This window comes from Monodelphis domestica, chromosome 1 (genome assembly GCF_027887165.1).
Source record: "Monodelphis domestica isolate mMonDom1 chromosome 1, mMonDom1.pri, whole genome shotgun sequence".
Taxonomy (NCBI): Eukaryota; Metazoa; Chordata; class Mammalia; order Didelphimorphia; family Didelphidae; genus Monodelphis; species Monodelphis domestica.
Genome location: NC_077227.1, coordinates 279,830,047 through 279,856,265, shown reverse-complemented (window position 1 = coordinate 279,856,265; position 26,219 = coordinate 279,830,047). Strand labels below are relative to the sequence as shown.

Below are 26,219 nucleotides of genomic sequence, written 5' to 3'. Positions count from 1 at the left end.
AACAGAGGCAAACAAGGTTAAGTGACTTGTCCAGGGTCACATAGGTATTGGCTCCTCCTGACTCCAGGCTCTATCCACTGAGCCACCTAGCTGGCCTGACCACAATAGCTAACATTTATGTGGTGTTGCCTAGGTGCCAGACACTGCTGAGGGATTTGCAATTATTATCTCATTTGATCTGCACAACCACTCTCGGAGGTAGGTGCTATGACTCTCCCCATATTATTATTTTTTTTTAAACCCTTACCTATTGTCTTGGATTGACTCCAAGACAGAAGAAGGGTACCGGATAGGCAATGGGGGTGAAGTGACTTGCCCACGGTCACACGGCTGGGAAGTGTCTGAGGCAAGATTTGAACCTAGGATCTTCTGTCTCTAGGTGTGGCTCTCAATCCACTGAGCTACCCAGCTGCCCCCTCCCCATATTATTGATGAGGAAATTGAGGGTCAGCGATGAGAAGTGATTAAGTTTTGTGTGATTAAAGCACTGAGTAGAAATGAATACTTCTTCTTTTTTTTTTTCCCCATAAAGAATGAAGCTAGACAATTACACCCTAGTATGCTCAAACAGTCAATTTATCTCCAAGTTTCCTTCCCCCCCACCTAGGTAAATAGATAAAGATCCCAAGGTTGGGATTCAGAAATCTTGCAATAGTTATCCCACTCTGGGTTTCTGCTGCTTCCAGGAGAAGTTTAAATTGGACTACATTACCCAGAAGCCTTTGCTTTCTTTCCCAGTTGAACCTCTTGCACTCTAAATGGGGTGTGCCCTGGAGAGAGTCAGCCATAGTATTGGGGGCAGTGAGGTCCTAATCCTCTGCAGTCTTCTCCGCCAGGGCTTAACCCCTGCCAAGTGAGGGAACGATGTTCTGGCTCCTGGTCCTGCTGGCTTCGCTCGTCCTTCTGCTGGTCTGGGCAACACCCTACGTCAGGTGAGTACCAGCCGATTGCCTGGATGTTCTGCCACAGTCTTGTCCTCCACGTTTCCCCTTTTCCTAGTCCACCTTCACCACCTTTGCCCCTGTAGGGGAAGGATGAGACTCCTTACTAGAGCCAAGCCTAGTGCTTCCGTGTAAGGGAGCCAAATGCCAGGGAAGGCTCTTCTAGGTGGAGAACAGTGGCCCCAGGGCATCTCCTGATCTCTTGAAAGTGGTCTGAGTTCTAAGAGATCCGAGCACCCCCATTCATTTAATAGGTTTAATTTTCCCTTGGATTGGACTCAGCAGAGCCTCGTTAATTGTGCTGGGCTCCCTCTGAGGAATTCTGTTTTTAGGGAGCTCTCCTGGGAGAAAAAGATGCAGTGCAGAAAATCCTAAGGTAACACCTACAAAGTTGTTTTCTTTGGTAGAATTGGTTTGATGAAATTATGAAACTAGATTACCCCAACTCCCAAAAAGGTAAAAATTTTTAACCCAAGGTTTCAAGTAGAGAGAGCACATTTTTTTTTCTCTGATCCTAGTGCCCTCTGGCTCAGAAAAAGTACAATATCTGTTTGTTCTCTATTATCTCTGTTGACCTTAGAGATACTGAGAGAGTCATAGGCAGCAAAGGACTGTAACACACACACACACACACCACCACCACCACCACACCACACCACACCACACCACCAAAAACTTCATGTTAGGACCAAAGCAGGCCACGTATTATTTTCTGCATTGCATCTTCTCCCATAAGGATCCAGAAACATATTTACTCACTTTTGGCAGGGGGAGGGAAGGTTCTACTAACTACAAACCAAGGACAAATTAAACTTTCCAGGAATTTATTGGAGGAGATAAAGACAGTGAGCTCTGTGTCCAGGGGTTGCCCACTTCCATCTGAGTGATTAGCCAAGAATAACTATGGAGCTTTAAAAGATGGTGGGCAAATAATGGAATTAAATAGGCGCTTGAAGACATATTTAGGATGTTGAACAACTTATACTCTCTGTGTCTGTCTGTCTGTCCGTCCGTCCCTCCGTCTGTCCTCCCGCCCACCCCTCCTCCCATACCTGGGACTCTTGAGTCCTCCTCAGGTTTGGCTTCTGGCACCTAAAGTTTAAAAACAAAATTCCTTCCTTTAAATTCACTGTGCCAAAGGCAGATCTTTAAATTGCAGAATAATTACTGATCTGCTTCTGTAAAAGTAGTTTGAGGAAACTGATGAAATCACAGATTTGGACTAAGAAGGGGCCCGAGGGAGGGAGAGAGGGAAAGAGACAGAGGAGGGAGAGAAAGGAGAGAGGAGAGACACAGAGAGAGGGAGACAGAAAGAATTACATGAATAATTTTATGGACTGAAACACAAAAATACTGTGGGAAATGAGGGAAGTTCTATCCTCTGCAAATTAAGTTTGGTGTTTTTAAAATCAACTCACTGAATAGGCTGTTGCAACAGATAAACATTATCTGGGAATGCACATATATGTATGAAATTGCATATTATAGATTTAGAAGGGAAAAAAACTGAAATATACTCTGTGGCATGATAAATGATCAATAAACTAGGCAGCTTTTTTCTTCTTTTTTTTTAAATAAAAGTTCTGAGGAGCCATGGCTTGGTGGAAAAAGCAGAAGAGCTCCCTATGGGGAAAACAAACCTGAGGAAGTTTCAGCAGGGACAACTGGGTAGCTCAGTAAATTGAGAGCCAGGCTTAGAGACAGGAAGTTCCTAGGTTCAAATCTGGTGTCAGACACTTCCTAGCTGTGTGATCCTGGGCAAGTCACTTAAACAACCCCATTGCCTAACCCTTACTGCCCTTCTGCCTTGGAACCACTACATAATATTGAGGGTTAAAAAAAAAAGAAGTTTCATTTGTCTTTGTCTTTAAGCTGAAGACTGCCTCTCCCCAAGTTAGTTATTTTTTCTTTTTGTTTCTTTCCTTTTGGAAATCCTAACTGTTTAGTTTCCTATGTACAGTGTACCATACATAGCCTTTTCTGCAGGTTGGGTGGAGTAAAAAGTAAAATCTCTGTAGTCATCCCAGAAAAAAAAATTAATTAGATTATACTTTAAGCTTTATAAAGTACTATCCAACCCTTGAAGCAGGTAGTGGATTACTCCTATTTCGCAGTTATAGAAACTGGCTCAAAGAGTCAAGCTGCCTTACTCAGGGTCACAACAGCTAGTTAGCACCAGGTTTTAATCCCAGGTGTCCTGACTCCAAGGAGTTTTCTTCCCTGAATACCCCACTTAACTGACAAAGCCTCTTAAACAAGGATCAAATTTTATTACTCAAAACATTTTCATAGGACTGGCTTTGCCCCCATGGTAACAAGAAAGCATTCTCAGGATGGAACAGAGAATCTTTTTTCCAGAATGAGGCTCGTGACCTACTATGTGCAAGGCACTGTGCAAAATAGAGATACAAGGCCGAATGTAATTTTTGAAACTGAAACACTTGTTCTTTTTTAATTGCAATTAAAATTTTTTTAATTGATTTCATTAATTTGGAACTGTGCCCAAAGGGCTTAAAAAGAATGCCTGCCCTTTGATCCAGCCATACCATTGCTGGGTTTGTACCCCAAAGAGATAATAGGGAAAAATACATGCTCAAAAATATTTATAGCTGTGCTCTTTGTGGTGGCAAAAAACTGGAAAATGAGGGGGTGTTCTTTGAATGGTTAATGGCTGAACAAATTGTGGTATCTGATGGTGATGGGATACTATTGTGCTGAAAGGAATAATGAACTGGAGGAATTCCATGTGAATTGGAATGACCTCCAGGAAGTGATACAAAGTGAGAAGAGCAGAACCAGGAGGACACTGTACACAGAGACTGATAAATTGTGGCACAATTGAATGTAACAGGCACCAGTAATGCAATGTTAGCTACTAGCAGCAATGCAATGTACCAGGACAACTCTGAGGGACCTATGAGAAAGAACACTATCCACATCCAGAGTAAGAACTGTGGGAGTAGAAACAGTAGAAAAACAAATGCTTTATCACATGGTTTGATGGAGATATGATTAAGGATATAGACTCTAAATGATCACCAATAGCAAATATTAATAATATGGAAATAGGTTTTGAACAATGATACATGTAAAACCCAGTGGAATTGCTCCGGGAGGAGGGGAGGGAAAGAACATAAATCATGTAACCATGAAAAAATATTCTTAATTAAATAAATGAATTTTAAAAATTGATTTCATTTTTTACATCATAGTTATTTCCCCATACACCTCCATAATGAATCCTTACTTGAAAGGAAAAGTTTAACAAAGTTAAAATAAAAGTTAAAGAAAACACAACTTACAAGGCAAGTTTATAAAAGTGTATGCAATATTCCATATCCATGGTATTTCATACTTGTTCTATAGAACCAAGACTGGTCTTTCCAATTAACTCAAGTTTGGCCATTTTTGTTTATATTATAGTAGCTCTGTACTGTATTTTGCTTTCTTTAATCTGGATTAGTTCATACATTTCCATGTTTGTTTGTTTTTTAATTCTTCATGTTCATTGTTTTCTTTTTTAAGATATTTTTATTGGGGGCAGCTAAGAGGCTCAGTGGATTGAGAGCCAGGCCTGGAGGGAGATGGGAGGTCCTGGCTGTGTGACCCTGGGCAAGTCACTTAACCCCCATTGCCTAGTCCTTACCACTTTTCTGCCTTGGAACCAATACACAGTATGGATTCTAAGAAGGTAAGGGTTTTGTTTTTTTTTAAAGATATATTTTTATTTCATTAGATATTTCCCAATTACATTTAAAATGTTTTTAAACATTTTTAGAATTTTTGAGATCCAATTTATCTTCTTCCCTCTTACTCCTTGTGAAGGCAAGCAATATACATGTGAAGTTATGCAAAACAGATTTCCATATTAGCTGGGTTGCAAAAGAAAGCACACTAAAAACAAAAAATGGGGAAAAAGAGAAAGTGGGAAAAAGTATATTTCAATCTACACTCAGTATCATCAATTCTCTCTCCAGAGGTGGAGAGCATTTTTCATCATGGGTCTTTTGGAAATTTCTTGGATCATTGTCTTGATTAGAGTAGTTGTCTTTCACAATTTATTATTATAATTGTATAATATATTTATAATATAATTGTACAATATTATATTATACTTATATTATATATTATAATATAAGTGATTTGAATTCAAGTCTTCCTGACTCCAGGCCCAGCCCCTCTATTCACTGAATCATCTAAGCTGCCTCTGCTACCAGCATACAGATAGAGGCAATTCATTTAACTTGTGCACTTAAGACCAGTTGTCTCTGCATCTTTCTTCCATCTGTCCCTCTAGGGAAAAAAAGCCCACCCTCAAAAAATGTTTTGATAGGAAAACAGAGGATGTTAGTTGTCTGATAGCTATTGAAATGTAAGAAATCGCAGCAAATTCTAGTTTTAATCTGTAGAGACCTGAGGCACAAGAAACCCAGGCTGAGGTGGGAAGTACACCAGAAAAAATAAATAAAAGGATGGATTTTTTTTCCCTCTCTCTCCACAGGGAAGCAGTTTCTAAAGGGGTATGTACATCAACTGTGCAGCTTCCTGGAAAGGTAGTAATAGTTACTGGAGCCAACACAGGCATTGGGAAGGAGACTGCCAAAGACCTTGCTCAGAGAGGCAAGTTCATGTTCCTCCAGCCATCTCCTTTCTCTTAATATTTATGGTGTTCCATCTTCCCCTTAGCTTTAGGAGCCTGTGACTCAGAATTTATGATTCTCTTTAGAATCTGTGTTTCCCTTATCCCACAGAGTTCTGACCCTGTGCCCATCATCCTTGGGTGTGCTATATTAATGGTGGTAATTTACTCCAACCCTTTGTGCCCCACTGACTTTCTCTTCCTTGAAACATTAAAAGCTCAACAGTAAATATGACTCCATTCATCCTGGTCAGTCAGATTGGGATGAGCTCACTACCCTTTTAAGAATCTCTATGGTCAAACCCACTTAATATTAGACCCACTTAATTTGACTTTGAGCCCATCTTAGACTGACTATCTCCCTCTTATCCCATCTCCATTGCCCACAATTCCATCACCATTGTGACTTCCCCTAGTTTCCAGTCTCCAGGCTGGAGGGAACTGAACTAAGTGGGACATCCACTCTCCTCCGCCACAGAGGATGACTCAATTTTTTCTCTTTGGCTTCTCCCCTACTCTCTGTGATGAGGATTAAGGCATAGGTGTGTGCCCAGGGTGCAAGGCTTATGAGCTGATGCCCCTTCTGATTATACAAGAACCTCCCCTAAACCCAAAATCAGAATCACTACCGGATTTGTTTTTTAAATCAAATTAAAAATGTGTTGAAAATTAAACTTGTTTATATCTTTCCTCTTAGGAGCTCGAGTATATATTGCTTGCAGGGATTTGCAAAAGGGGGAGTTGGCAGCCAGTGAGATCCGGGCTAAGACAGGGAACCAGCAAGTGCTAGTGCGGAAGCTGGACTTGTCTGATACCAAATCGATCCGAGCCTTTGCTGAAGCCTTCCTGGCAGGTGAGGGCAGAACCAGGCAATTTGGGTGTAAGGCTTGAAGAGGGGGGCAAGAAACAAGAGTGGGAAGAACACCCTCTGTGGCTCAGATCTGACCTGCCCTTGGTTGTAAAATCTGTACCTGTAAGAAACAGTGAGTGGGAGCCATGACCCAGACTGGGTTCTAATCTTGCATCTCAGTAGGGCTGTCAGCCTTTTATGTCCACTGAGAGTCATTCTCGCTTTCTCTAAGTATCAGATGCCTCTGATTCTTTTCTTAAGGGTCAATGGTATTTGCCAATCTCTTGCCTGATTCATGCATATCTGTCTGCCAGGCAGCATATGGAGTTAGCATAAAGTTTGACATCCAGTAGGATGCAGGTGATAAGTGATTGATTAATTGGTTAATTGATTGGTTAGTTGATTGATTGAACCTGACCTGTGCAGGTGAAAGGAAAATCAAGAACACTTGGTTCTTGAGTCTCTTGTTTTCCCTGCCTAATTATTTGCAGGTAGCCTCAGCAGGTTGCTGCTAAACTCCCTAAAATCTTCATCTTCCCCTGTTCTTTGCAGAGGAGAAACATCTCCACATTCTGATCAATAATGCAGGAGTGATGATGTGCCCCTACTCTAAGACTGCTGACGGATTTGAGATGCACATGGGAATTAATTACTTAGGTAAGGAACCCAACATAGCTAGAAAGCAGATGCTCTTATTAAATCCCTCCTTCTGAAAAAAAATTAAAACAAACTCTTATCTTCCGTCTTAGAATCAATACTGTGTATTAGTTCCAAGCCAGAAGAGCAGTAAGGGCTAGGCAGTGAGGATTAAGGAACTTGCTCAGAGTCACATAGCTAGAAAGTATCTGAGGCCATGTTTGAACCCAGGACCACCTGCCTCTGAAGCCTTGCTCTCTATCCAGTGAGTCACCTAGCTGCCCCATGTCCCTCCTTCTTATAATTCTGTGATTTAGGTTCAGTTTAGCTCAGGATTTTCACAATTACCACATTGCTTTGGCACCAAAGGTTGCTTCAAGCAAAGTGTTAGGGGAAAAAATATGGCTTTAAGTTCATATCCCCATAATTCAAACTCACCTTTTATAGGAGAAATCCTTTGTCTCAGGCTGTTCCTATAGTATTGAGCCTGCCCTCTGGAATCTAACTTCTGGGACGAGCTTGTCCAAACCATACACAAAACAATTTGACCCGTTGTTTGTCCAAAGGACTGGAATCTGATATGCCACCTGGGCCTCTGTATTTCTTTCCTTTCCCTAAGTCCAGCAACTTCTACAATCACATCAGAGCTAATTTCAGGGAGGAATTAAAAGTCCTAATTTTTCTCTAAAAAAAAAAAATCTAGAATGACTGGGGCAGCTAGGTGGCTCAGTAGATAGAGAACCTAGAGATGGGAGGACCTAGGTTCAAATTTGGCTTCAGATACTTCCTACTTGTGTGACTGGGCAAGTCACTTAATCCCCATTGCTTACCCCTTACTGCTCTTCTGCCTTGGAACCAATACACTGTATTGATTCTAAAACAAATGGTAAGGCTTTTTTTTTTTTTTAAATGAGCATGGCACAGTGGAAACCATGCAAAACCTGGATTTAGAAGATTTAGGTTAAAATTCTTTCTGACCCAGTTACCAGCTGGGGAACATCAGGCAAATCACAAACTTAGTTCCCACATTTGTCATGAGGATAATACCTTAAATTGCCAATCTTCCTGAGTTTGATGAGGATCAGATACGACAATGCTATGTAAATAAATGTTAGTGGTGAGATAAAATGAGGAACTTGTTGAGTCCCATTTTTTACAATTGGCTCCCTGCTATGATTGCCTCTGAGCTTTCTCCTTTTCTGTATCTCCCAGGCCATTTTCTTCTGACCCACCTGCTGCTGGAGAGGCTGAAGGAATCAGCCCCATCAAGGGTGGTGAACTTGTCTTCCTTGGCATTTCACCTGGGCAGGATCCATTTTTACAACCTACATGGTGAGAAGTACTATAACCGGGGCCTTGCCTACTGCCACAGCAAGCTGGCCAATGTGCTTTTTACCCAGGAGTTATCTAGGAGACTAAAAGGTGAGCCCTACATGAACTGATGCAGAATGAAATAAGCAGAACCAGGAAAACATTGTTCACAGTAACAGCAATATTGTGTAATGATCAACTGTGAAAGACTTAGCTACTCTCAGCAATGATCCAGGACAATCATGAGGGACTTTGGACAGAGAATGCTATCCATTTCTAGAGAAAGAACTGTTGGAGTCAAAATGGAGATCAAAACATATAATTTTTCACTGTGGTTTCACTTTTATTTGGGTTTTTATTTTGGGGTTTTGGTTTTATAGGATTATTTTCTTACAAAAATGGATAACATGGAAATATGTTTTGAATGATAACACATGTATAACCCAAATCGAAGTACTCTGAGAAGAGGAATGGAAGGGAAAGGAGGGAAACAATTTGGACCATATATCTTCAGAAAACTTATGTGGAAATTTGTTATTATATATAATTAGTAAAATAAAATATCTTTATTCTTAAAAAAAAAAGGTGCACCTGTACAGGAATGGTGGTAATGGAGCAGAAATGAGAGAATAGCAATAGGGAAAGCTATCTTCCTTCATTCTTGATTTGGGTAGGATCTCTCTTTCCAAAATGTACAGGATGAAGAATACCACAATTTTGGCTTGGCCTACTGGCTTCTCAAGCATCTCTTGTTCTGTGGTCAGTAAGAAAATAAATAGGGACCCACACCACAACCTGAGGTAATTGGGGCCTCCATCTTCATTTGTCAGGAGGTTGGAATATCACCATTTCTTTAATAATAACAAATAAAGCAGATAGATAATTTCCAGGCTTGTTCCCTGTAGAGGTGGGTCTCATTGATGTCCCTCAGGAGCCTGCCTTATGCCCTAGACTTCTGGGACAGTGCTGGTAATAACCCCAAATTTGGAAACCTTCGTGTTGGTGATTCTTTCACTTTCTTTGTTCTTATTGAGATGTTGAGTTCTTATGTGTGGCTTCTCATAACTCCTGTCTTTCTAAATCTAGGTACTGGAGTTACTACGTATTCTGTACACCCTGGAACCGTGGACTCTGATTTGTTTCGGCATTCCCTTTTCCTGAAACTATTGGTTAAGCTCTTCTCCTCCTTCATCAAGACTCCGCAGGAAGGAGCCCAGACCAGCCTGTATTGTGCTTTGACTGAGGGTCTTGAACCTCTGAGTGGGAACCATTTCAGGTATAAATCTGTTTCTAGAGATGAGGTCAGAATCCCCACCCCCACCCCAAAGGATGTCATTTGTATGACAATATGTCCACATTTAAAAATAAGCTTTATGTTGATGAAAATTTAAATTGAGTGATTTTCAAGTTACTGATAAATATTATTCACTTTTTTTTCTACAGTGCTAGAGCTGGGTAGTCTCTGAATAGTTTGTTAATTTTACTTTTTTCACCAAGTCATATTTGAAATGTAGTTTTAGAGGCTTGGATCTTCTGTATCTTAATTGTGATGCGGAGGAAAGTTCTTTGGGCTAAGGAGACTTGATTTCTAAACACTGCTAAGGTTCTAAGGCAGAAGAGTGGTAAGGGCTAGGCAATGGGTGTTAAGTGACTTGCCCAGGGTCACACAGCTAGGAAGTGTCTGAGGCCAGATTTGAATCTCTAGGCCTGGCTCTCAATTCACTGAGCCACCCAGCTGTCCCCAGAACTATCTTGTTAACATTATCACCCCTGTACCATGGTTCATTTCATGGGGCTATTTTTCCTCTGCAGATCACATTGGAGATATAGACTTAATTATGGACTCAAGCCAAGCGGAAGCTAGCCACCCCCTCAGATATCCCCACCCAAAATACTTTGCTTCTTGTGCAAATCACTTAGCTTTTGTAGGCCCCATTTATTTCTTTATCTTTGAGGGAACTGAGATTAGCAGGTTCTCAAACTCTTTGGCTCCAAGGTCTCCTTGGAACTTTTAAAAATGATTGAGGTCCTCAAAGAGATCTGGCTTATGTGGATAATAGCTATTGACATTTACTACAGTAGAAATTTAAATGGATACATTTTAAAAATATTTATTCATTCTTTTGAAATAATAGACACATTAGTACAAGTAACATTTTTTAATGAAAAATATTTTCCAAAACAAAAAGACTTAGAAGGGTGACACTGTTTTACATATTTTTGTGAATTTCTAACGTCTGGCTTATTAGAAGACAATTGGGTTTTCATATCTGCTTCTGCATTCAGTCTGTTGTGAGGAAAATCCAGCCTCCTACAGAGAGGTAGCTGGAAAAGGGAAGATTATTTTAATAGGCAGATAACATCTTATTAGTTTTATTATGAAAACAGTTCTGATGTAGCAGGTTCCATGAAGGGTTTTAGGGGTCCCCCAACCACCCTGAGAATCACCAGGCAAGATAATCTTGAAGGTCCCTTTCAGCTCTAATGTCCTATGAGCTAACCTTATATTCCAGTCTCTACCTCCAGAGTCTCCCCGTACATCTATGGAGTCCAGCATTTTCCCAGAGGCCTGGTTTAGCAAAGAGGTCAGGGCAATGAGCAGCGTTGGCATTTACATTTGAGTAAAGGATTTGAGGTTCCAACTGCTTATTTAGATGCTAGAACAGGTTTCTAAAAGACTATAAAATGTCCTTATCTACAAATTTTAAAGAAGAAAAGAGATCAAAGGCACTTGGAATCAAGGAGACAAAGACAGTCTTTGAAGGATGATTTTTGTGGGCCAAAATGTAGTCATTAAATTCCACAAGCCCCAGGAAAACCATCTGAGGGTAACTGATGGAACTCCTACCTGACCTTAAATTTAAAAGAAAAAAAAAAGAAAACTGGGGACTAGAGAGGTGATGTAACATGAAAAAAATAAAGATTTCTGGGGCAGTTAAATGGCTCAGTGAATAGAGAACCAAGCCTAAAGTCAGGAGGACCTGGGTTCAAATTTGGCCTCAGATACTTCATAGCTGTGTGACCCTGGGCAAGTCACTTAACCTATTTGCCTCAGTTTCCTCATCTGTAAAGTAGGGGTGGAGGGGAAGGATATTGGTAGCACCTACCTCCCAAAAATGATTGTGAGAATTAAGAGCTAATAATGATAAAGCTCCAGGCACATAAGTGCTACACAAATATTAGCCATTATCATTTTTAGTTGGCCTTGTCCAAAGCATGGACCAAACAACTCTGCTTTATGCCCATCTTGAGTGACAACAGCCTGTCTCTTTTCTTCTCTAGTGACTGCAGGCCTGCGTGGATCTCATCCCGGGGACGCAACATGACAACAGCAATGAGGTTGTGGGATGCCAGCTGCAACATGCTGGGAATCCAGCAGGACTGAGGCCAAAGAGCAGCTTTAGACAGTTCGGTTTTCATGTGCCAAAAGGACTTCTAAGGCTAATGGAATGAGAGCATAGTCCTTGCATGGAGTAGACGTTTGTCTACCTGACTTGAGGGCTACAGCCCAATGCACTGCCAGATCTTTCTAAATATCTTTTACTTGTGTGTCTCTGCCTTGTCCCCCCATTCCTGCCAGGGCTATCAGTCATAATGCAGGAAAGCAAGACCCCAATATTTACATGTGCAGATAATTCTTCCCTCCTGCTGGCTTCTAGCTGAATGGGGCCAGACAACGAAGAGGGAAGGATTATACTGGAAGTTAGCCCTCTTTGACCTTTATTGGATGGAATCTACTTCCTACCTATCTGATCTCCACTTGGGAGAAAAGTTCTGTAATCCTTAGTCCAGAGACTCTTCATCAAGATCAAAACCAGGTTCTCCCTTTGGTAAAAATCAATCCAAGGCTCTAAAGTCTAGACTCATTCAGGAAAATCTCTATTAAATCTAAACTTCACTTTGGTTCTTTCCTTTGGTCATATTGGAACCATTGTGAGTATGGTGGAGCATGCCATGTTTTTAATAGGATAGCTTAAAAAAAATACAGCCCTCTCCTGTTCCATTTAGGAGAAAATAAAGGCCAAATGTTGTTTGTCATTTTCTTACTATTTCTGACAAGGTGGGGAAAGAGAGAATAAGAGAAATTAGGACTGCATGTCATAATGTCAGGTCACTCATTTCTTTCTTCCTTCGGCCTTAGTTTCTCTTTATAAAAAGTCAAGAGAGAAGGGGAAGCTAGGTGGCTCAGTGGATAGAGCTCTTCTGCAGATAGAAAGTCCTAGGTTGAAATGTGACCTCAAACACTTCCTTGCTGTCTTTACTGCTTTTCTGCCTTGGAACCAATACTGGTATCAATTATAATACAGACGATAAAGGTTTAAAAAAAAGATTGGGAAAGTTCTATCTTTGATTGTTCATCACCAATCATATGTTTAACTTAATATTGTTCACTACTGCTACCAAGCAATAGAGCAGTGATGGAGAACCTATGGCACAGGTGCCAAAGATGGCACGCATAGCACTCTCTGTGGGCACACAGCTGCCCTGCCCCCCCCCCCAATTCATTATTAGAAAGGCAGAGGGACTTGGGCAGAACTGCTCCCCTCCCCCTCCTCATCATGCCATGTAACATTTTTTCACATCTCCTGTCTGCCCAGCAGCCCAATGGGAGTGTAGAAGGGGTAAGGTGGATGGCTCATAGTGGGCAAAGCTGGAGGGGAGCAGAGTGCTCAGGCCACTCCCCTTCACTTCTCTACGCTCAGTGAGTACATTCCTCACTTCATTTATCCACCCAGCAGCCCAATGGGAGTTCTTTCTCTCTCCCCTGTGTAGGGTAATGGGGGGAAAGGGTGTACCCGGTACACTGTGGGGGGATGGGCACAGCACTGTCAGGGCAGGGACGGACACTCCTCCAAAAGGTTCACCATCACTGCAATAGACTGACCCCATTGTTACACAACAGCTAGTAATAATGAGGGAGATGTCTTTATGATAGTCTGTTTTTCTTTGTAATCTTGCCCTTCTGGGTCAGTGATGACTGACTGCAAGTCAGTTAGGTGACTGGGTCTTTCAGCTGTATCTTGGTGCAGATGGCAGGGAAATATGGGCAGAGACTTGGTAGAAGACAAAGGATTAGAAGAGGATGGTGAGGGAGAGCATTAGAAGTTGAATGTTTAGTAAGAGATAGAACACACTATGGATTCAAAGTGGAGAGCTATCAGGAATTTGAGAGGCCAACCTATAAGACAGTAGAGAAACTAAAATGTCAGTTCCAACTAGAACTGATAGAACATTACCTATGACCCATATGAAAGCATACTGGGATTTATGCATCATTTTATTCAATTTCCAGGCAGCTAGCTAATGCATTAGATATAATGCTGGGCCTGGAGTCAAGAAGATGGATTCAAATCCAGCTTGATATACTTGTTAGCAATAGGACCCTGGATCAGTCATTAAACCTCAGTTTCTTCATCTATAAAATGGGGATAATAGCACCTACCTCCCAGTGATGTTGTGAGGATTGACTGATATAATATTTGTAAAATGCTTAATGGAGTACTTGGCACATAAGTACTATATAAATGTTAACTATTATTATTCCAAAAGCATTTGTTTTCCATTTATGTAGACATGGGTACAACTGCTAATTGTGGAATTTAACTTTTTACAACATTAATGCTTACAAAGTGAACACAGGAATGAAAAATGTTTGCTTCCATTGCTTACAGTATAGTGACTTGCTAGAATTTGGATTTATTTTTCCTGAACTGGTATTTTAGATGTTTAACTTTGGAGAGGAACAATTAGGGGACTAGTCCTGATTCTTCATATTTGAACATTTCTCATCTCTTTTCTATATTGTCATTGTTATTGCCTAGAAAATGACCTATTACTGCTGCAGAGGGGGCATTTTTGTTTTTCATAAGAATTGTGGTACAACATCTGAATTAACACTGGCTCTTAACTTATATGGAATAGCTCATAACAAATAAAAATAGATGGCTATTTATTCTGTATTGTTTTTTGACTAGACTTCTCCTTTTATGGGAAGTCCTGACTAGGAAATTCCCACTAATGCAGTTTAGTAACAATTCTTTGAGGGACTTGAAAAAGTAAAAATACTTTTAGTAGATATACTAATTTAATTTTTTACAATTCATCATATAACCTACCCCTCTGCCCAATAGCCCAATGGGAGCACTTCCTCCCTCCCCTGTCTGGGGTAAAAGGGGGGGTTAGGGGATGAGGTGCTCAATTTCTGGGAGGGGCAGGCACAGCACTTGGTGTAGGGGTGGGGTCAGGGTAGGGCCTGGCACTCCATCTCTAAAAGGTTCACTTTCATTGGCATAGACAATGTGCCTATCAGATAGTGGAATTCTGGGACAAATTGAGAACACACACTAGGTAAAGGATAGGATCTAGAAAAACCTTGTCAGGCTAGAATGTTGAATCAAAGATAAGAAAATGAAATTTAACATCAATGGAGAGATATATGACTAGGAAACAAGGTAGGCCAGTCATGTAGTGACAATTCAGGGTCATCAGTGGATCACCATTGTGCTCCACAGATCTGTTTCCACAGAAGAGATCTAAAGGAAACTTCCCTCCCATCTGGCCTCCCAGCATACCAGGTGATGGTGCAGTCAGTATTTATGGGAAGGTATGGACAAGAGATGCATAAAATGAAAAGACAGGTGACCTGTGATTATACTGATAATAATGAAAAAAAATTAAAATTTTTAATGAAAAAAAGAATCCCAAATCTGCATTTTTAGGCTTGTTTATCATTTATCTATATCCAAGTCATCTCTACCTTGGAAAGAAATGTGCAAACCAGCATTGTCCCCCTGTACTCCAGCATGAGTTTGCCTCAAGATTTCAGTGAACATTATAGATAGAAATTTAAATTAAGATTTCTAGGTCAGTCTGGGTCAACATTCCTTTAGTGAGTAATCATGTCATTATCTCATTCCTCCTGGATCACTTTTTTCTTTTGAACTTTCCAAGGACTTTTGAAGAGGGTTTTAGAAGAAAAAATAATTTCTTAATATTTCTAAAGAAACTAAAGAAGTTTTAAATTTGCTTCCAGTATGAGTACTTCCCTTGTTTTAGAAAGTGACCTAGAATAGAGATGTCAAACATCAGGACCAGGCTGAAAAATAGATTATGATATTATTCGGGGATAGAGAGGAGGCAATTAGGTGACACAGTGGATAGAGTACCAGGCTTGGAGTTGGGAAGCTCTGGGTTTAATTTGACCTCTGTGTGACTCTCACTAAATCACTTAGTTCCAAGTGCCTATGCCCTTATTGCTCTTCTGCCTTGGAACTCATACTTAGTACAGACTTTGAGACAGAAGATAAGGATTAAAAAAAAAGAAAAGAAGGCTCTTTAAAAAATGTAATTGGGAAATATTTAACAAAATAAAAAATACAATATAACATAGATAATATCAATTTGTAGTTTTCTAAGACCTGCATGAGGTTTAGTGGTTGTGATCTCCTTTTTCTTTGAGTTTGACACTACTGATTTAGAACACTAAGAGATTCAGGAATTTGCCCAGTATGATCCCAGGCAAGACTGAAATCCAGGATTTTTTAGCTCAGAGATTCATTCTTGGCTGAGTCTATGTAGGTTAGAGTAGATGGCTTCTGACCTTCCTTCCAGCTCTCAAGTTCTATGATTCTTATGTTCCATTGTGATAAAATAATACAAATAACCAGACATTTATTAAGTACCTACTAGGGCTTGTATTAAGCACTGGGGTAAAAATAAAAACAAAACACAATCCCTGCTTTTTTTTCCCATTTGAATTAGTTTATTTAGTCAATTTAGAACATTATTCCTTGGTTACAAGAATCACATTATTTCCCTCCCTCCCCTCCACCTTTCCCGCAGCCAACGCTCAATTTCATTGGGTATTACTTCTGTCCTTGATCAGAACCTATTTCCATGTTGTTGATGTTTGCACTAGGATGTTCATTTAGAGTCTATATCCTCAACCTTATCCCTTTGCCCCATGTATTCAAGCAGTTGTTTTTCTTTGATGTTTCTACTCCCACAGTGTTTTCTCTGAATGTGGATAGTGGTTTTTCTCATAGATTCCTCCCAAGTTATTCAGGGTCACTGCATTGCCACTAATGGAGAAGTCTATTACATGCGATTGTACCACAGTGTATCAGTCTCTGTACAATGTTCTCCTGGTTCTGCTCCTCTCACTCTGCATCAATTCCTGGAGATTGTTCCAATTCCCATGGAATTGCTACATTTTATTATTCCTTTGAGCACAATAGTATTCCATCACCAACATATACCACAATTTGTTCAGCCATTTCCCAATTGAAGGATAGCCCCTCATTTCCCAATGTTTTGCCACCACAAAGAGAGCAGCTATGAATATTCTTGTACATGTCTTTTTCCTTATTATCTCTTTGGGGTACAAACCCAGCAGTGCTATGGCTGGATCAAAGGGCAGACAGTTTTTTAGTGCCCTTTGGGCATAGTTCCAAATTGCCCTCCAGAATGGTTGGATCAATTAACAACTCTACCAGCAATGCATTAATGTCTTGACTTTGCCACACACCCTCCAGCATTCATTACTTTCCTTTACTGTCATGTTAGCCAATCTGCTAGGTGTGAGGTGATACCTCAGAGTTGTTTTGATTTGCATTTCTCTGATTATAAGAGATTTAGAACACTTCTTCATGTGCTTATTAATAGTTTTGATTTCTTTGGCTGAGAACAGCCTGTTCATGTCCCTTGCCCATTTATCAGTTGGAGAACAGCTTGATTTTTTTGTACAATTGGTTTAGCTCTTTATAAATTTGAGTAATTAGACCTTTGTCAGAGGTTTTTGTAATGAAGATTGTTTCCCAATTTGTTGCTTCCCTTCTGATTTTAGTTACATTGGTTTTGTTTATACAAAACCTTTTTAATTTGGTGTAGTCAAAATTATTTATTTTACATTTTGTGTTTTTTTTTAGCCCTTGCTTGGTTTTAAAGTCTTTCCTTTTCCAAAGATCTGACAAGTATACTATTCTGTGTTCCCCTGATTTGCTTATAGTTCTCTTCTTTATATTCAAGTAATTCACTCATTCTGAGTTTGTCTTGGTGTAGGGTGTGAGATGTTGATCCAAACCTAATCTCTCCCATACTGTCTTCCAATTTTCCCAGCAGTTTTTTTTTTAATCAATTAGTGGGTTTTGGTCCCAAAAGCTGGGATCTTTGGGCTTATCATAGACTGTCTTGCTGAGGTCATTTACCCCAAGTCTATTCCACAGATCCTCCTTTCTGTCTCTTAACCAGTACCAAATTGTTTTGATGACCACTGCTTTAAAGTATAGTTTAAGATCTGGGACTGCAAGTCCTCCTTCCTTTGCATTTTTTTTCATGATTTCCCTGGATATCCTTGATCTTTTGTTCTTCCAAATGAACTTTGTTATGGTTTTTTCTAATTCAGTAAAGAAGTTTTTGTTATTTCAATGGGTATAGCACTAAATAAGTAAATTAATTTGGGTAAGATTGTCATTTTTATTATGTTAGCTCATCCTACCCATGAGCAATCAATGTTTTTCCAATTGTTTAGATCTAGTTTTATTTTTGTGGAGAATGTTTTGTAGTTGTGTTCATATAGTTCTTGTGTTTGTCTTAGTAGATAGATTCCTAAGTATTTTCTATTGTTCTAGGGTGATTTTAAATGGAATTTCTCTTTCTTATTCTTGCTGCTGAAATGGGTTGGAGATATATAGAAATGCTGATGACTTATGTGGGTTTATTTTGTATCCTGCAACTTTGCTAAAGTTGTTGATTTTTTCGACTAGCTTTTTGGTTGATTGTCTAGGATTCTTTAAGTAGACCATCATATCATCTGCAAAGAGTGATAGCTTGGTCTCCTCATTGCATATTTTAAAACCTTCAATTTCTTTTTCTTCTCTAATTGCTACTGCTAGTGTTTCTAGTACAATGTTAAATAATAGAGGTGATAATGGGCATCCTTGTTTCAATTCCTGATCTTATTGGGAAGGTTTCTAGTTTATCCCCATTGCAGATGATGTTTGCTGATGGTTTTAGATATATACTGTTTATTATTTTTAGGAAAGGCCCTTCTATTCCTATACTCTCTAGTGTTTTCAATAGGAATGGGTGTTGTATTTTATCAAAGGCTTTTTCTGCATCTATTGAGATAATCGTGTGATTTTTGTCAGTTTGCTTATTAATATGGTCAATTATGTGGATGGTTTTCCTAATATTGAACCATCCTTGCATTCTTGGTATGAATCCTACCTGGTCATAGTGAATAACCCTTGTGATCACTTGCTGGAGTCTTTTTGCTAGTATCCTATTTAAGATTTTTGCATCTCTATTCATTAAGGAGATTGGTCTATAGTTTTCTTTCTCTGTTTTTGACCTGCCTGGCTTTAGGATCAGTACCGTATTTGTGTCATAAAAGGAATTTGGTAGAACTCCTTCTTTGCTTATTCTGTCAAATAGTTTGTATAATATTAGGATTAGTTGTTCTTTGAATATTTGATAGAATTCATTTGTGAATCCATCTGAACCTGGGGATTTTTTCTTAGGGAGTTCTTTGATGGCTTATTCAATTTCTTTTTCTGATATGGGGTTGTTTAGGTAATTTATTTCTTCCTCTGTTAGTCTAGGCAGTTTATATTTTTGTAAGTATTCATCCATACTACCTAGATTGCCATATTTGTTGCCATATAATTGGGCATAGTAGTTTTTAATGATTGCCTTAATTTCCTCTTCATTAGAGGTGAGGTCTCCCTTTTCATCTTGGATACTGTCAATTTGGTACAATTCCTGCTTTCAAAGAGCTTATAGTCTAAAGGGGAAGTCAACAGGCAAGCAATTATATATAGACAAAACACACCTGTATGCATATGTGTATGTGCTTATACACAAAGTACACATATATGTACACACATATTTACACATGCATATACATATACATATAAAACATACACACAGCCCTTTGTAAATTTGCCTGATACACACACAAGTGATTTGGGAAATGCACAGGGGGGTGCTTACCAGATCACAGATGCTGCCAAAGGATTCAACATCCCTATTGGGTATATTGGGTTTCTCTATTCATTCTATTGTAATTTTGCTTGTTTTATTAGTCCTGTGTGTGTTATTGATCTTTTGGCTCTAAGTTTCTTATCCCTTCTGCTTAGACTGATCCTGATTGGGGAACTGCCAAAGCCCTTGCTTATGGTTTGCATATGGCATTTCTACAGAGGCCTATCTTGTGGTCTCCAGTGACCTTCCTTTTCAAGTTTAACTCCTTGAGAAGAAAAGTGTGACAAAGAGGAGGAGGAAGTGGGTGGCTTTACCAGTTGAACACCTGTAGGTTGACTTTATTGAACTGCCAGTCCATGGGTTACAGATATGTTTGGTAAAGACCAGTTGTGTCAGTGCATAGGAGCTTTTCCAGATCCTGTAGACCATTCATACTGCCCCAAAGTTCCTGAAGGGACAACCTGGATAAATGATTCTCACGTAAAGCCTGCTGAGATTGACCTAAGCCCAATAAAGGAAGCAATTCCCAATGGGCATCTGAGCCAGTTAAGCTGGAAAAGGAAAAAAAAAGCTGGAAAAGGACCCCAACACCATTCAGTGGGTTTTGGCTGGATGTCTTTGACCCTAACAATTAGGACCCAATCCCTCACCTGTTAACTACTATGTTTTTGTTGTTTGCATTTTATGGCTTGCTTTGCCCCCTTAGGGATGGAAGAACAGAAAAGCCTGATACCCAACATGCCAGCCATGCCTTTAACTGACCCAGTGCTCAATATGTACACAAGCATCTTTGTTTTCAGGGGAAGGGATGCCCTTGGTGGGTGTGGGGTCAGACATCTAGTACTGAGATTCTTTGTTTGCAATCAATAAGTCAAAGGTGAACAAAATACTAAATTATACTGCCATAGGCTAGAAAAATGAATCCTCCTGATCATTCACTTTCAGTTGGGAAAAAGATCACTAACCCTTTGAAAATCTCCCTAGAATGCACAGTATTGCCAGGCCACCTGTACTATCTATGAGCAAAACAACAGGAGGAAAAGGCAAGGGAATGACTAACCTCTGGGCTCCCAAGTCTCTCATGGCTAAAATATCTGTAGGTTTTGTCTTGTGTGTCCTTGTAGAGATATAGAAATGTGTGTTGTTAACGATGCCTCCCTTGGTGCAAAGAACTGATTACTCAGTCAACTCCCAAAGGATAAGCAGCAAAGACCAGGAGGATGCAGTCCATGATAGAGGAGTAATAGAGGTTCCATTGGGGGCTGCACCAGGAGTATGGTTAGCACCAAAGGGACTACTGTGCAAAACCAGTCTGAGGAAGGCCATGCTTAACCTGGCCTAAACTTTGGGTAGGTGGGCAGGCAGCCACTAATCCCATCTCCGAAGGATGCAGTAATAAGAGAGGAGCTGAGGCTGCCAGAATCCCATATCCCTATTGAGTGTACCAATCAGGACTATCTTATTCTGATATGGAAATTTTTTTACTCTTGTCTTCAAAAACATTACAAAGTTTGAATCCAGGGCCAAGGGCACTCCAACACTTGATGTCTTGTTTCGTTACTGAACTTTTCTTTTTCTGGATTCTTGTATATATGATTTATTTCATTTTTTATCTTTTTTATTTTAATAACAAATTTCCACACAAGTTTTCTGATATTATATGATCCAAATTGTCTCTCTTCCTTCTTCCTTTCCCCTTCCTGCAGCTGGCAAGCAATTCACCCAACCCAGATAAACAAGTGAAAAATCATATGCTTTTACCTGCATTCCTATTCTAACAGCTCCTTCTCTGGAAGTAGATAGCATTCTTTCTCATAAGTTTCTCAGAATTGTTCTGGATCATTGCATTGCTATTAATAGCAAAGTATATCACATTAGATCATTTCACAATATTGCTGTTACTGTATACAATGTTTTCCTGGTTCTTCCCACTTCACTCTGCATTAGTTCATGTAAGTCTTTCCAGCTCTTTCTGAAATCATCCTGTTTATCATTCCTTATAGCACAATAGTATTCCATCACCATCATATATCACAATTTGTTCAGCCATTCCCCAATTGAGGGACATCCCTTTAGTTTCCAATTCTTTGCCACCACAAAAAGAGCAGCTATAAATATTTTTGTACAAACAGATCCTTTCCCTTTTCAAAAAAAATCTCTTTGGGATACAGACTGTATTAAAAAAGTATTAAGACTTTCAGTATCAAGAGGGGGAAAGAGATGAGACGCCCCCCTTCTCCAATCGGAGTTCATGGGAGACAGCAGCTATAATGGGTTGGCTCAGATAGAAAAGAGGGGGTTTGAAGATTTTCCCCCTTCTGCCTTCCCTCCTTAGTTAAAGCCCCTCTCCCAGATTTGCTCTAGTCCCTCTTGTCCCGCCTCTACTACTCACACTCAGCTTGGGGAACAGATAACTTTTAATGTCAACTCAATCAAGTAATACAAAAGGAATAATGGGCAGGGAAGAATAGGAAAGGAATGTAGGGAAAAGGGGTCCCTGTCTCTATCTAAAACCCTTTTCCTCCCTCCTCGAATCTGAGGGGAATTCAGGCCTTGGCAGCCTGAGCCCCTTGAAAGAAAGTCAGGTTGACTCACCCTAGACAACAGGAGCTGAGGTAAAATCTGCTCAGGTTTCTCTTCAGAAAGTACCTTCAATTGGAAAGTGTTAGGGGGAAGGATTTCCAGTCACCAACAGGAAAAATGGGTAACCCTCAGAAGAAAGTCTTTATCCACCTCTCCCTACTGAGAGACCAACTGCTCCCCCCTCCAGCCAGAGTCTACTCCCCCTCTCCAGATTCCAAACTCCTGGGCTCCCCCCTCCCCCATGGAGGTGATCAGTTTCATACTCTTCAGCCTGGTACTTTTTCTCTAGTGCCAGCCTCTGTCACAAGATCTAATAGTGGTATTACTGGCTCAAAGGGTATGCATTGTTTTATACCCCTTTGGGCATAATTCCAAATTGTCCTTCAAAATGGCTGGATCAGTTCACAACTCCACCAGCCTTGTATTAGTGTCCTAATTTTGCCACATCCACCCCAACATTTATCATTTTCCTTTACTGTCATATTGGCCAATCTGATAGGTGTGAGGTGGTACCTCAGAGTTGTTTTAATTTGAATGTCTCTAATCAAGAGGAATTTAGAACATTTTTTCATATGCTTATTGATAACTTTGCTTTCTTCATCTGAAAATTGTCTATTGTGACTTGTATTTTTATCAATTTGATTTAGTTCTTTATATTTTTGGAAAATTAGACCTTTATCAGAGAAATTTATCATAAAATTTCCCCCCCATTTTGTTGTTTCCCTTCTAATCTTGGTTGCATTGGTTTTTTCTGTACAAAACTTTATTATCTAATATAATCAAAATTATTCATTTTACAACTTGTAACGTTCTCTAACTCTTGTTTGGTTGTAAATTCTACCCTTTTTCACAGATCTGACAGGTAAACTATTCTATGTTCCCCTAATTTACTTATAATACTCTTTATGTTTAAGTCATCTATACCCATTTTAACCATATCTTGTTATAGGTGTGAGATATTGTTCTAAAACTAATTTTTGCAATACTGTTTTCCAATTTTCCTAGCAGTTTTTGTCAAACAGTGAGTTCTTATTCCAAAAGCTGGGATCTTTGGGTTTATCAAACACTAGATTGCTGAGGTAATTTACCCTAATCTATTCCATTGATCCACCATTCTATTTCTTAGTACTGGGATGTTTTGATGATTACTGCTTTAAAGTAGTGTAAGATCTGGTACTGCTGTTAGGCCACCATCCTTCACATTTTTTTCATTACTTCCCTTGATATTCTTGATCTTTTGTTCTTCCAGATGAATTGTATTATCTTTTTCCTAGTTCCATAAAATGTTAATGAATTCCTTTTGTCTTATTTGCTGAGTTTGCCTATATATATATTTTTTAACATACACAAGCTATAAATACAGAAAAGCTTCCTCTGCAAGTGGAGCTTGAACTGAGTCTTAAAAGAAAGCCAGGAAAGCTAAGAAATTGAAGTGAGGGGGTGGAACATTTCAGATAGTACAAATCAGGTCAACATGCGACTTATGTGCCAGGCATTGTGATAAAAGCTGAAGATACAAAGATAGATTAAAAACAGTCCCTGTCCTCAAGAAGCTGAAAATCTAATAGAAGGGAGAGAAAATGCAAACAAGAAGTCATATTCAGAACAAATTTCCATTCCCCAAACCCCCATTTCCCATCCCAAATACTAAATTCGGGGCCCCATTACTGAAGAGGGCAACAGCATCCTCCCAATTCTCCCCATTCCCAGCTCATAATCTAAGAGTCAACTTGGATTTCTCATTTATGCCACTCCCTCCCATATCCAAATTGTTGACAAGCCCTGTCAATTTCACCTTTTTGACATTTCTCAAATACTCCCCTCTCTCTTCTCCAACACTGACACCACTTCCATGCTGGCATCAGCTCATGCCTGGATTAGTACAATAGCTGGCTAGTGGGTTGACCTGCCTCAAGTATCTCCCCACTCCAAACCCAATCTTTATTCAGCCTCTAAAAGTGATACTCCTAAAACTCTAATCTGATTATATCACATACCCCTTCCCCCCAATAAACTCCAATAGTTTCTTATTGCCTTAAGAATAAAATACAAAATGCTGTTTGGCATTCAAAGCCTTTCATAACCTGTTTCCTTTCCACCTTTCCAATGATATTGGCCTCCCAGCTCTTCCACAAACAAGACACTCCATCTCTCTTGGCTCTAGACATTTTCTCTAAAATTAGCAGAACCACAGTAATTTATGGATAACAACACTGTAAAATTAAACAACTTTGAAAGTTGTAAGAACTATGATTAATATAATAACCATTCATGCTATTACAGAGGGGTAGAAAGAGACAATTTAGTATACACTGGAGGAATTTGTTTTGCTTGACTATAAATAATTGTTACAAGAAATTTCCTTTTTTACATCTTTTTAAAAATAGGGCACAAAAGAGATAATGGACACAAAGACTTGTACAAAAATATTCATAGCTGTGCTCTTTGTGGTGGCCCAAAACTGGAAAACGAGGGGATGCCCATCAATTGGGGAATGGCTGAACAAACTGTGGTATATGTTGGTGATGGAATACTATTGTGCTAAAAGGAATAATAAAGTGGAGGAGTTCCATGGAGACTGGAACAACCTCCAGGAAGTGATGCAGAGCGAGAGGAGCAGAACCAGGAGAACATTGTACACAGAGACTAATACACTGTGGTATAATCTAACGTAATGGACTTCTCCATTAGTGGCGGTGTAATGTCCCTGAACAACTTGCAGGGATCCAGGAGAAAAAAACACCATTCATAAGCAAAGGATAAACTATGGGAGTGGAAACACCGAGAAAAAGCAACTGCCTGAATACAGAGGTTGAGGGGACATGACAGAGGATAGACTCTAAATGAACACTCTAATGCAAATACTATCAACAAAGCAATGGGTTCAAATCAAGAAAACATCTAATGCCCAGTGGACTTACGCGTCGGCTATGGGGGATGAGGGGGAGGAAAAGAAAATGATCTATGTCTTTAACGAATAATGCTTGGAAATGATCAAATAAAATATATTTTAAAAAAAATAGGGCACAAAGGAGGGAAAGAAAATGGATTACTGTTAAATTAAAAAAAAAACCCCATATCTTATCCTTAGTATCAGTCTTCAAACAGAAGAATAGCAAAGACCAGGCAATCTGAGTTAAAAGATTGCCCAAGGTCACACAACTAGGAAGTGTCTGAGACTGGATGGCTTTCTATCAAAGAGCTACTTATAAATAAATTTAATGTAAATTTTTATTGATTTTTTTTGTTTGTTACATCATTATAGCTATCCCCTGTATTCTTTTCTCACCCCTCCCCAGAGAGCCATACCCTTTTAAAAAAAGTTACTTTTATTTAATTTTTTTTTAAAGGAAGAAAGATCAATGCCACTAATTGATACACTGAAAAAAAAAAGAAGAAGAAGACATGTGCAATGTGTACTATTCCCTAGACCTCCCACCTCCAGCCAGGAAGAATGGGTTGGGGTGTGTCTTTTAGGGTTTTTTTTTATGATCTACCTAATCTTTTTTAATTCATTTTTTTTGGTGTGTTACATGCATTTTTCTTTTCTTTTTAATGGATTTTTTATTTATTTTATTAAATATTTCCCAATTACATTTTAAAATTTAACATAAATTTCCTTTTTCTCTTCATTACATGTAAACAAAAATATTTTAGTTCAATATTCTTTCCTTCCTTCCCCTTTCACCTTCTTGAAGGCAATTTGTTACATATTTTCAGCCATGCAAAACATTTCCATATTAGCCATGTTGCAATAACAAACAAATAAACAAAAATCCATAAAGGTTTTAAAAGTATGTTGCATGCATTTTCAGATGAGGTCCCCATATTATGAGTGTTACCCGTTTTATTTTGTTATGAGACTTTTCGAGAAGTGGAGTAATCTATAATTTTAAGGTAGACAAAACCCATCAATAAAGTCTTAAAAAAGAAAAACTTTCAAGAATTAATTAAATCACCTTGGCTTTTGAATGGAGAATGTGCTGGAGTAAGGAGAGACTTAGAATCGGGGAGACCATCCGGCTGGCTAGAGGTGAGGAGGTTATGGTAGTGTGGTGCAGGACTCTGTATCTGAATCTCAAGGGAATAGGGAGCCATTGGGGGTTTATTGAGCAGAGGAGTTACCTGGTTAAATTTGTATTATAGGATTACCATCGATTCTGGCCACTGGGTGGAGAGAATGTATATTGGAGAGGAGACAAGGCTTCAATTGCACCTCTTCATAACCTATAAGCTGTGCCTCAGGGTTCAGTTGCCCCACCTCGAAAACGGGAAT

General features: G+C 39.4%; 1 protein-coding gene across 2 annotated transcripts; it reads left to right on the top strand.

Annotated features, from left to right (window-relative positions):
• The first annotated feature begins 739 nt into the window (after positions 1–739).
• RDH11 (retinol dehydrogenase 11) lies at positions 740–14,330 on the top strand. 2 transcript variants are annotated; one of them, XM_056810942.1, is made up of 8 exons: positions 770–932; positions 4,467–4,632; positions 5,443–5,561; positions 6,278–6,433; positions 6,983–7,087; positions 8,279–8,488; positions 9,464–9,653; positions 11,660–14,330. In XM_056810942.1, the coding sequence occupies exons 2-8, from the start codon at positions 4,526–4,528 to the stop codon at positions 11,760–11,762; spliced, it is 990 nt and encodes a 329-aa protein (XP_056666920.1). In that variant the 5' UTR covers positions 770–932; positions 4,467–4,525; the 3' UTR covers positions 11,763–14,330. The 2 variants fall into 2 exon arrangements, with proteins under 2 accessions (XP_001378416.1, XP_056666920.1); XM_001378379.4 differs by lacking the exon at positions 4,467–4,632 and having other exon boundaries at positions 740–932.
• Positions 14,331–26,219: the final 11,889 nt, after the last annotated feature.

What these genes read in the sequence shown, in the direction of transcription:
- RDH11 (XM_056810942.1), top strand. Translation starts at nt 4,526, where the DNA reads ATGGGAGGTCCTGGCTGTGTGACCCTGGGCAAGTCACTTAACCCCCAT. An exon ending in CATGGGAATTAATTACTTAG is followed by an intron (nt 7,088 to 8,278) that starts GTAAGGAACCCA and finishes TGTATCTCCCAG; the next exon opens with GCCATTTTCTTCTGACCCAC. An exon ending in GTTATCTAGGAGACTAAAAG is followed by an intron (nt 8,489 to 9,463) that starts GTGAGCCCTACA and finishes TTCTAAATCTAG; the next exon opens with GTACTGGAGTTACTACGTAT.